This window comes from Sapajus apella, unplaced genomic scaffold (assembly GCF_009761245.1).
Source record: "Sapajus apella isolate SASKATOON/1434 unplaced genomic scaffold, GSC_monkey_1.0 scaffold77, whole genome shotgun sequence".
Classification (NCBI taxonomy): Eukaryota; Metazoa; Chordata; class Mammalia; order Primates; family Cebidae; genus Sapajus; species Sapajus apella.
The window spans coordinates 2,246,009-2,257,784 of record NW_022437017.1 but is presented as its reverse complement, the minus strand read 5'-3'; the positions used below and the strand labels follow the sequence as shown (position 1 = coordinate 2,257,784).

The window sequence follows — 11,776 nt, the reverse complement described above, 5'->3', positions numbered from 1 at the left end:
TGTTGCTCAGGAGTACAAAGGCACAATCTTGGCTCACTGCAACCTCTACCTCCTGGGTTCAAGAGATTCTCCTGCCTCAGCCTTCCGAGTAGCTGGGATTACAGGCATGCGCCACCACACTGTTAATTTTGTATTTTTAGTAGAGATGGGTATTTCTTTACATTGGTCAGGCTGGTCTCAAACTCCTGACCTTAGGTGATCCACCCACCTCGGCCTCCCAAAGTGCTGGGATTACAGGCATGAGCCACCATGCCTGGCCAATCTTCTGGGTTTAATGAGAGCTTCAGTGACCCGGAGGAAGGAAATAACCAACTCCAGCCAACTCTATACATCCTGATCCAACTAAAGGGTGGGAAAAACTATCAAGTTCACAGTGCAGAGGCACAGATTCACTAAAAGGCTGACATCTACTGACTGGACAATAGAACACTGCTGCTCTCACCACAACTTACCACCATTATTAGAGGCCTGTTTACAGCAGTTCCTCTTATCTGGTATGCCACGTCCAGCTACGGAAAAATTGCAAGCATACTAAAAGGAAAAGTTAGTTTAAAGAGAAAGAATAAGAACCAGAACCAGATATAGAAGGATTGTTGAAATTATCAGACTGGGAATTCAAAACAATTATGATTGGTATGTCCTGGGTTCTAATGGATAAAGCAGACAGCATCGAAGAACAGATGGGCAGTGTAAATACAGAGACAGAAATTCTAAGAATCACAAATAAATGCCAGAGATTGAAGACAGTGTAATAGAAAGTGAAGAATGCCTTTGATAGGCTTATTATTGGCCAGGAAACAGCCAACTAAAGGGCTTGAGAATATGGCAGTAAAAAATCCACAACTGAAAAGCAAAGAGAACTAAGAATAAAAAACAAGATATAAGAACTGTGGGATACCTACAAAAGTTGTATCTTACATATATACGAAATACCAGATGGAAAGAAAAAAAAGGAAAAGAAATATTTGAAACAATAATGACTGAATATCTCAAAATTAACTCCGACACCAAAACACAAATCCAGAAGGCTAAGCAAACACCAAGCAGGACAAGCACCAAAAAAACCTACACCTAGGCATATCATTTAAAAATAACAGAATATCAAAGATATCAAAAGATCCTCAAAGAAGCCAGAAGGGGAAAATGCTTTATGTTTTGAGGATCAAGTGCAAGAAATACATCCAACTTTGAGCACAGAAGGAAGAAGTGAAGGTAAAATACAAATGTTCATTTTTATAATTCTTAATTGATCAAACAGACAGCTTCTGAAAAATAGCTACAATGTACCAGATTACATATGCTAGTTTCCTGTGCGAGTGTGCATATGCAGGTAAGTGAAATATAATAATGGTGGAAGGTCTGAGAGGGAGGATTTAGAATTATTTTGATAGTATAAGGTACTAACACTACTCATGAAACAGTACAGTATTATAAATATGAGAATTCATGTAAATATTATGGTGTGTAAAATATTTAAAGGTTATATCACATTCCTTACCTTCCCAGGGTTTTGAGGTCATTTTAGATGTGTAAAAAATTCTGTGGAGTTAATGTAAGGCTTCCTACATGCATTACAGTGAGAAGGCTTCTCTCCAGTTCAACTTCTTACACCTTTCTAGAAGGTAGAAAACATTAATGTAAGCTCTTCTACAATCCTAATGGGGTCTCGGTCTGCTCCAAGTTCCAATATGGTGTACAAGGTCACAGATTCCTTACTTTACAGTAAAAGTAACTTTCCTTTTTTCCCCCCTCTATTTTCACACAGTCTATGACCAGACAACTTTTATGTGATTAAAACAGAGTGAACATTCACAGGCTTTTTCATGTGCCTTACATTCATACAATGTCTCTCCTATGTAACTTCTCCTGTGTGTAGAAAGAACCAAAGGCTCAATGAAGGTTTTCCCACGCCTTACATTCATATAGCTTCTCTCCAGTGTGGCTTTGCATGTGAATATTAAGGCTTTTGGACAATCTATAAACGTTTTTTGCTTATTGCTTACCATATTAACTTGCTAGAGCCGCCACAACAAAACACCAGAATGGGTGGCTCAAACAAGAGAAGTTTACTTGCTCAAAGTTCTGGAAGCCCAAGATCAATGTGCCAGCAAGCAAGGTTGGAGGCCTTGATAAAAGGATCTGTTCCAGCCTTCTGTCTTTGGCTTGCAGACGGACTCATGTGATGACCTCATGTCATCTCCTCTATTTGCTGTCCCACTTGTGTCTTTCTCTTCTTATAGGGACAGCAGTCTCAATTTAATCAAATAATTTTTTTTTGAGATGAAGTCTTACACTGTCGCCCAGGCTGGAGTGCAGTGGCACGATGTCTGTTCACGGCAACCTCTGCCCCCTGGGTTCAAGCTATTCTCTTGCTTCAGTCTCCCAAGTAGCTGGGATTAGAGGCACCTGCCACCACACCTGGATTTTTTTTATTTTTATTTTTAGTAGAGACAGGGTTTCAACATGTTGGTCAGGCTGGTCTCAAACTCCTGACCTCAAGTGATCCACCCACCTCAGCCTCACAAAGTGCTGGGATTACAGGAATTAAATAATTTTCATAGTTTCTTCTCTCCAGTGTGAGCTCATTCATGTCTTTGAAGTGAATTAGAACAAATTAGAGCTTTCCCACATTTATTACATGCACAGAGTTTCTCATTAGTGAGTTCGTTCGTGTCTTCGAAGTGAACGAGGATGACTGTAAGCTTTCCCGCACTGCTGACATTTATAGGGTTTCTCTTCCATGTGTGTTTTTTCGTGAATTCTAAAGGAACTGGAACATATGAAGGCTTTCCCACACTGTTTACATTCAAAGGGCTTCTCTCCAGTGTGAGTCCTTTCATGTATTTGAAATGAACTGGAATGACTGAAGGCCTTTCCACATTGTTTACACTCATAGGGTTTTTCTCCAGTGTGGATTCGCATGTGAATTTTAAGGTGGGTGGAATAGTTAAAAGCCTTCCCACATTCCTTACAGGTATATGGTTTCTGGGCACTGTGCGTTCGCATGTGATTATTAAGACATGAGGGATACCCAAATACTTTCCCGCATATCTTACACTCACAGGCCTTCTCTTCAGTGTGAGTTCTCAAGTGTCCACTAAGATTTGAGGAAATTGCAAAGGCTTTCCCACATTCAGCACACACAAAAGGCTTCTCTCCAGTGTGAGTTCTGATATGTTGAATAAGGCGTGAGGACGTAAGGAAGGATTTCCCACATTCCTTACATTCATAGGGTTTGTCTCCACTATGAGATCGTACATGTATACTAAGGCCCGAGTATTGAGTGAAGGCTTTCCCACATTCCTTACATATATACGGTTTCTCTCCAGTGTGAGTTCTTCCATGTATCTGAAATGAATTGGAATAATTGAAGGCTTTCCCACATTCCTTACATTCATAGGGTTTCTCCCCAGTGTGGGTTCGCATGTGAATACTGAGGTAGGCTGGGTATCTATAGCCTTTTCCACATTCCTTACATTTATAGGGCTTTTTTGCATTGAGGGTTTCTATAAGCACAGAAAGGTTTGTGGAGTCAATAAAACCTGGCCCATTCCATTCATAGAGTTTTTCTCCATTGTGCGTTTTCACATGTGCCTGAAGGTATAACCCATTAATGAAGGATTTTCCACAATGACTACATTCAAATGACTTTTCTTGTGTGCTAGTTCTCTGGCATACAATATCTGGTGTCAGGCTGAAGATTTTTTCACTCTGATTAAACTCAGACAGTTTCTCACCAGTAGAGGTTTTCTCATGCAGAATAAGGAAATCTTTTCCATACTGATTACAGTCATGAGCGTTCCCTGTACTTTGAGTTCTCATGTGCATCTTAAGGCATGAGTGTTCACCGAACACTTCTCCACCTTGCTCACAGTCACAAAGTTTCCCTCTATTGTGGTTTCCTTCCTGTTGAAGGGATGATAAGAATTTTATCAAACATATTAACAGAATGCACCCATCTGAAGCTAAAAACATTATAATAATGATTATAATTTATGGCATTTTTATTACATGCATTCAGGTCCTGCCCTGTAGATTTATTTTAAGTGGTATGACTTAACTCTTATTCTAGAATGCTGTGCCATCTACTTTAATCGTGGCCAGGCCTGTAATCCCAGCAGTTTGGGAGGCTGAGCGGGGCAGATCATATGAGGTCAGGAGTTCAAGAACAGCCTGGCCAACATGGTGAAATCCTGTCTCTACTAAAAATACAAAAATTAGCTGGGTGTGGTGGCACATGCCTATGATCCCAGCTATGTGGGAGACTGAGGCATGGGAATCGAATTGCTTGAACCTGGGAGGCAGAGGTTGCAGTAAGCCAAGATGGTGTCACTGTACTTCAGCCTGGGCAACAAAGCGAGACCCCGTCTCAAAATTATAATAATCATAGGCTTGGTGTTGTGGTTCATGCCTGTAATCACAGCATTTGGGAGGCTGAGGCAGGTGATCACTTGAGGTAGATTGGGAGTTCCAGACCAGACTTACCAACACAGAGAAACCCCATCTCTATTAAAAATACAAAATTAGCCAGGTGTGGTGGCACATGCACATAATCCCAGCTACTTGGGAGGCTGAGGCAGGAGAATTGCTTGAACCCAGGAGGCAGAGGTTGCAGTGAACCAAGATTGAGCCATCACAATCCAGCCTGGCCACAAGAACAAAACTCCATCTCAAATAATAATAATAATAATAATGGATTGTTGTAGAATTCTGAGATACTGTTTTTAAAATTCAATGTCTAGATGGGTGCAGTGGCTCACATTTGTAATTCCAGCATTTTGGGAGGCCAAGGTGGGTAGATTGTTTGAACCTAGGAATTACAGAGCAGCCTGGGCAACATGATGAAACCCTATCTCTACAAAAAATATTAAAAAATTAGCTGGGCATGGTGGTACATTCCTGTAGTCCCAACTACATAAGAAGCTGAAGTGGGAAGATCACTTGAGCCAAAGGGTCAAGGCTTCAGTGAGCCATGTTTGTGCCACTGGACTCCAGCCTGAGTGACACAGCAAGACCTTGTGCCAACAAAAAAAAATTTTTTTTAATTCAAAGTCTAAGCCAGATGTGGTAGCTCATGCCTGCAATCCCAGCACTTTGGTAAACTGAGGCAAAGGATCACTTGAGCACAGGAGCTCAAGACTAGTCTGGGCAACACAGCAAGATCCTATATCTACAAAAAATTTAAAGAATTAGCTGGGTGTGGTGGTGCACACCTGTAGTCCAGCTACTAGGGAGGGTGAGGTGGGAGGATAGCTTAAGCCTAGGAGGTCAAGGCCATAATGAGCCATGATTATACCACTGCACTCCAGCCTGGGTGACAGCAAGACCCTGTGTCAAAAAAACACCAAAACAAAACTCAATGTCTAGTTCCATATGTGGAAATGTGAAGAAGCTCTGAAGAAACAAGTTTCATGATACATTTAGAGCACCCCCAAACTCATCACTCTTGCGTGTATGCAACTTCTCTCAAATATCTCTTATTTTTGCTGACTTTCCATAACAGAATTCCTGATTTTCTCTGAGGATGGAAAATAAGAACTATCCCTTGCAAATCTTACCAATTGTATCCCAATGGATGTCTGACCCATCAAACAGTTCTGCTGAAGTGTAGACCACTGCGTTTCAAGTTGCAATTCCCATCCTGAAATAAAACAGAAAAACAAATAAAAGGACTTAGGCAAGGTGAGGTAGCTCATGCCTGTAATCCCAGCACTTTGGGAGGCCAAGGCAGGCAGATCACTTGAGGTCAGGAGTTGGGGAGCAAGCCTGGCCAACATGGTGAAACCCCGTCTCCACTAAAAATACAAAAGTTAGCTGCGTGTGGTGGTGAGCACCTGTGATCCCAGCTACTCAGGGGGCTGAGGCAGAATGTCTTGAACCTGGGAGGCAGAGGTTGCAAGGAGCTGAGATCACACCACTGCACTCCAGCCTTGGCGACAGAGTGAACAATAATGACAAATTAAAGGATTTGGGGGAAAAAAATGGAAAGAAATGGAACGAGTTGAAAAGAATAAGGCTCATTTCTATTTGTTTCAAATTAAACATGGCAAGAAAAAACAGAAATAGATTTGGGGATTTGGGCTACATCAAAAATTTGATTTTGATGTAAATGATCCAAAGGGGGAGAAACTGGCTAAGACAAGGACACGAGTAAAAATTTTAGATCGTAAGGCCGGGCGCGGTGGCTCACGCTTGTAATCCCAGCACTTTGGGAGGCCGAGGCGGGTGGATCACGAGGTCAAGAGATCGAGACCATCCTGGTCAACATGGTGAAACCCCGTCTCTACTAAAACTACAAAAAAAACATTAGCTGGGCATGGTGGTGCGTGCCTGTAATCCCAGCTACTCAGGAGGCTGAGGCAGGAGAATTGCTTGAACACAGGAGGCGGAGGTTGCGGTGAGCCGAGATCGCGCCATTGCACTCCAGCCTGGGCAACAACAGCAAAACTCCATCTCAAAAAAAAAAAAAAAAAATTTTAGATCGTTTATTACAAATTGATGCTATAAAAATTAAAACTGATAGTGATTCCTGCAGATGTACCTTGATTTTCTTAGAAAAGAAAAAAAAAAAAAAAAAAAAAAAAAAAATGATAGTGAATAGAATATCAGGGAGTGAAAGTAGGAAATTCTGGAAAAGCGTGTAACAAAAATTGACTTAAGGAAATGTTCTGGCCAGGCACAGTGGCTCATGCCTGTAATCCCAGCACTTTGGGAGGCCAAGGTGGGTGGATCACCTGAGGTCAGGAGTTCACCACCAGCGTGGTCAACATAATGAAACTCCATTGCTACTAAAAATTTTAGCCAGGTGTGGTGGTGGGTGCCTGTAATCCCAGCTACTTGGGAGGCAGAGGCAGGAGAATCATTTGAACCTGGGAGGTGGAGGTTGCAGTGAGTCAAGACTGTGCCACACTGCACACCAGCCTGGGCAACAAGTGCGAAACTCTGTCTCAAAAAAAAAAAAAGAAATGTTCTAAGACCCCAGGTGGATGCTGAGATCATGGCTAGTTCTGAACCCTGTATATACTATGATATTTCAACCTAGTAACTGAGATGGCCATTATGCGACTGGCAGGTGGTGTACACAGTCTGGATATACGGACAAAAGGATGATTCACATGCCAGACAGGATGACATAAGATTTCATCATACTACTGAGAACAGTGAAAAATTTTAAACTTGGAATGTTGTTTTATTTCTGGAATTTTTTTTTTTTGCGGGGTAGTGGGGCAGTGGCCAGGGTCTCACTCTGTCACCTAGGCTGGAGTGCAGTGGTGTAATCACATCTCATCGCAGCCTTGACCTCCCAGGCTCAATCAACCCTCAAAGCTGTCTCCTGAGTGGCTGGGACAGCAGGTGTGTCCCACCACCCTCAGCTAATTTTTCTATTTTTTGTAGAAACAAGGTTCTCGGTACATTGCCTAGGCTGGTCTCAAACTCCTGGGCTCAATGATTCACCCACCTAGGCCGTCCAAAGTGTGGGGATTACAGGCATGGGCTACCGTGCCTGACTGAATTTTCCATTTAATATTTTTTGGACCATGGTTGACTATAGGTAACTGAAACAGTGAAAAATGAAGTTTTCATTTTTCATACAAGGGGGGACTGTTCTGTAAGTAAAAGTGTGTGGGAAGTTAAATATTTTCTAACTTTATCTAAACCTGCAGAGAGAAAATACATGTTAAAAAGTTTCCTAGGCCAAGCATGGTGGCTCATGACTGTAGTCCTAGGAATTTGGTAGGCTGAGGTGGGTAGATTACCTGAGGTCAGGAGTTCGAGACCAGCCTGACCAACATGGAGAAACCCCATCTCTACTAAAAATATAAAAATTAGCCAAGCGTGGTGGCGGGCGCCTGTAATCCCAGCTACTCAGGAGGCTGAGGCAGGAGAATTGCTTGAACCCGGGAGGTGGAGGTTGCACTGAGCCAAGATTGCGCCACTGCACTCTAGCCTGGGCAACAAGAGTGAAACTCCAGCTCAAAAAAAAAAAAAAAGGTTACCTAATTATGCTTCCAAACATAGTGACTTTCTCATCAACCAGAGTTGTTCTTCACGAACACTCACCTTGGAGAACGCCTCCCTGAACTGTCCTTGACTCTTCTTTTTCCAACCAAGAGATCAGACTGGGTTTGATGATCTGACCTCCTGAGCACAGAAAAAAACATTAACGGAAGAGGCTCATACAAGAGATTACAAACTGCTCTTTCCCGGCTGCCACCAGGTCATGCAGAGGTGGAGGCTTGATTGCGTTCAAGATACGGCTTCACCCGTAACCCACTGCCATGACGAGGAAGACATTGCTGCTGGAGGTGTAATGGACATCAATACTGCTTTACAAGAGGTACTGAAGACTGCCCTCACCCACGATGGCCTAGCACGTGGAATCTGCGAAGCTGCCAAAGCCTTAGACAAGTGTCAAGCCCATCTTTGCGTGCTTGCATACAACTGTGATGAGCCTATGTATGTCAAGTTGGTGGAGGCCTTTTGTGCTGAACACCAAATCAACCTAATTAAGGCTGATGACAACAAGAAACTAGGGGAATGGGTCAGCCTCTCTAAAAATGGCAGAGAGGGGAAGCCCCGTAAAGTGGTTGGTTGCAGTTGAGTAGTAGTTAAGACTATGGCAAGGAGTCTCAGGCCAAGGATGTCATTGAAGAGTACTTCAAATGCAAGAAATGAAGAAATAAATCTTTGGCTCACACATACACACACAAAGAGATTACAAACCTTTCTATGATTCAGGAACTACAGATCTAATGAAAGTGGCGAAGTTATTTCAGAAGGGCTAAAAATGCAAATAACACCTCTGTCTGTGCCCCAAACAGTCTGGTTACTTCTTTTCCCTAAAACCGAAATTCAGGCTTACGTACATATTTAAAAAGCACTACGACTTTTATTCAAACACAAAATAACAGTCAGGCACAGTGGCTCATGCCTGTAATCCCAACACTTTGGGAGGCTGAGGCAGGTGGATCACTTGAGGTCAGGAGTTCAAGACCAGCCTAGCCAACATGGTGAAACACCATTCTACTAAACACACACACACACACACACGCACACAAAATAGCCAGGTATGGTGGTGCACACCTGTAATCCTAGTTATTTGGGAGGCTGAGGCACAAGAATCGCTAGAACCCAGGAGACAGAGGTGGCAGTGAGCTGAGATCAAGCCAGTGCACTCCAGCCTGTGCAAAAGAATGAAACTGTGACTCAAAACGACAAAAAAAATACAAAATAAGAAAGTATAACAAAGAGATCCTCATTCTCCTTGGGAGAAAACTACACCAGTGGTTTTCAAAACATTATTGTGCATCACAGTCATCTAGAGGACTTGTTGAAACACAGATGATTGGGCTCCAACTCCAGGTTTCTGGGTGAAGAATGAAAATGTACATTTTTTTTTTTAAGATGGAGTCTTGCTGTTGCCCAGGCTGGAGTGCAGTGGCATCATCTTGGGCTCACAGCAACTCTTCTTCCTCTTGGGTTCACGTGATTCTTCTGCCTCAGCCTCCCAAATAGCTGGGACTATAGACATGCACCACCATGCCCGGCTAATATTTGTATTTTTAGTAGAGATGGGGTTTTACCATGTTAGCTAGGCTGGTCTCAAACTCCTGATCTCAGGTAATCTGCCTGCCTCAGTCTCCCAAAGTGCTGGGATTACAGGCGTGAACCACCGTGTCTGGCAGAAAATGTACATTTCTAACAGACAGATGGTGTTGCTATTAATCTTGGACTACATTTTGAGAGTGGTCACAGATTAAAACCTATTTAGGATAGTGACTATGTCTCTGTTATTTCTTTTTGTGTTCAAGTTAACGTCGCTAATGCTACAACACAGTAAGCACATAACATTTATCAGTCCCATAGGAGGCTGCCAAGGATGATGCCAGTCTTACCTACTGTGGCCAGGTTCTTGTAGTTCTCTAGCATCACATCACTGTAGAGGCTTCTCTGAGTTGGGTCTAGTAAAGTCCACTCCTCCTGGGTGAAGTCCACAGCCACATCATCAAAGGTCACTGAATCCTAAAGCATCACACACATGCTGGTTGGAGCCAACTAACATGTCCATCAGCACTCACTGGAGAATAAGGAAGGAGGACGCAATGCCTATACAGGATTCCAGGGGCTGTAATTACCGACTCCAGGGTCTAAGGGTCCTAGAAACTCCTCTCTCCATAAGCACAATCACTGTCATCTCCTCCACTCATAGGCCATTAATGGTACTTCTTGAATATGAATTTATCTCAGCACAACCGGACTAGAAGATCTCATCTTATTTCCATCTATTTGAGCACACTGCTCAGCACATTCCAGGCATCCAATCAACGCTGATAAACAACTTGAACAAAGGACACTTTATTTATTTATTTAGAGGCAGAGTCTCGCTCTGTCACCCAGGCTAGAGTGCAATGGCGCAATCCTGGCTCACTGCAAACTCCGCCTCCCGAGTTCAAGCAATTCTCCTGCCTCAGCCTCCCGAGTAGCTGGGATTACAGGTACGCCACCACACCTGTCTAATTTTTGTATTTTTAGTAGAGACGGACTTTCACCATGTTTGTCAAGCTGGTCTCAAACTCCTGACGTTGTGATCCACCTACCTCAGCCTCCCAAAGTGCTGGGATTACAGGCATGAGCCACCACACCCAGCCGGGACATTTTACTTTTCTAATTCAAAAAAAATTTTTTGAGGCAGTCTCACTCTGTTGCCCAGGCTAGAGTACAGTGGTGCAATCACAGTTCACTGCAGCCACAACCTCCAGGGCTCAAGTGATCCTCCCACTTCAGCCTCCCAAGTAGCTGGGAGTACAGTCATGCACCACTTTGCCCAGCTAATTTTTAAATTTTTAGTAGACGAGGTCTCATTATGTGGCCCAGGCTGGTCTTGAACACCTGTACTCAAGCAATCTGCCTGCCTCAGGCTCCTGAAGTGCTAGCATTACAGGCATAAGCCGCCATGCCCAGACCAGGATGATTTTCAAGTTAACACCTCCCTATATGGGAAGCCCCATTCCTTGGGGAAATTCAAATGGGGATTCAGTCCTTGAGTGACACTTTACTTATTTAAGAAGCCTGGAGACAAGTCTGTCTAGAGGGAAATGTGTCTACCTAGTGGATGCAAGTTTGTTGCTATGTACAAGGATACAGTTACTTTTTACCTGATAACAATTTGTTAGGCAGTCGGCCACTATCCTTCCTGCTGCCGTATTTTCTTCATGAAGGCAAACTGGGTCCCCAGAAAGATAATGTACTGTAAGAAAACAGAGGCATGAGAGCCCCAAGATGACCATAATCCCCACATCCACCTACCTAGAGGTCATTACTCCTAGTACGAAATTCCCAAATATTCCTGCAAAATCAAGAAAACTCACATGAGGCCAGTTGCAGTAGCTCATATCTCTAATCCTAGTGCTCTGGGAGGTTGAGGCGGGAGGACAGCTTGAGGTGACAAGTTTGAGGTCAGCCTGGGCAACACAGTGAAACCCTTGCTTTACAAAAAATTTTAAAATTAGCCCGGTGTGGCCGGGTACAGTGGCTCATGCCTGTAATCCCAGTACTTTGGGAGGCCGAGGTGGGCGGATTACGAGGTCAGGAATTCAAGACCAGCCTGACCAACATGGTGAAACCCTGTCTCTACTAAAAATACAAAAATTAGCTGGGCATGGTGGTGCACGCCTGTAATCCAAGCTACTAAGGAGGCTGAGGCAGGAGAATCGCTTGAATCCAAGAGGCGGAGGTTGCAGTGAGCCGAGATCACACCCCTGCACTCCAGCCTGGG

General features: G+C 43.4%; 1 protein-coding gene and 1 pseudogene across 3 annotated transcripts in view; one reads left to right on the top strand and one right to left on the bottom strand.

Moving 5' to 3' along the window:
- Positions 1 to 1,131: 1,131 nt before the first annotated feature.
- LOC116532599 (zinc finger protein 426) overlaps positions 1,132 to 11,776 on the bottom strand; it is a 14,628-nt gene continuing 3,983 nt past the window's right edge. Inside the window, exons 3-7 of one of the 3 annotated variants that reach the window (XM_032251885.1) lie at positions 11,157 to 11,248; positions 9,897 to 10,023; positions 8,062 to 8,142; positions 5,559 to 5,641; positions 1,132 to 3,906 (exon numbers count right to left, since the gene is read on the bottom strand). In XM_032251885.1, coding sequence (XP_032107776.1) covers positions 2,656 to 3,906; positions 5,559 to 5,641; positions 8,062 to 8,142; positions 9,897 to 10,023; positions 11,157 to 11,248 — 1,634 coding nt within the window. In that variant the 3' untranslated portion in view covers positions 1,132 to 2,655. The remainder of the gene's footprint in view (positions 3,907 to 5,558; positions 5,642 to 8,061; positions 8,143 to 9,896; positions 10,024 to 11,156; positions 11,249 to 11,776) is intronic. The other 2 variants (XM_032251887.1, XM_032251886.1) reach the window with 2 other exon arrangements.
- On the top strand, positions 8,225 to 8,710 carry LOC116532601 (annotated as a pseudogene).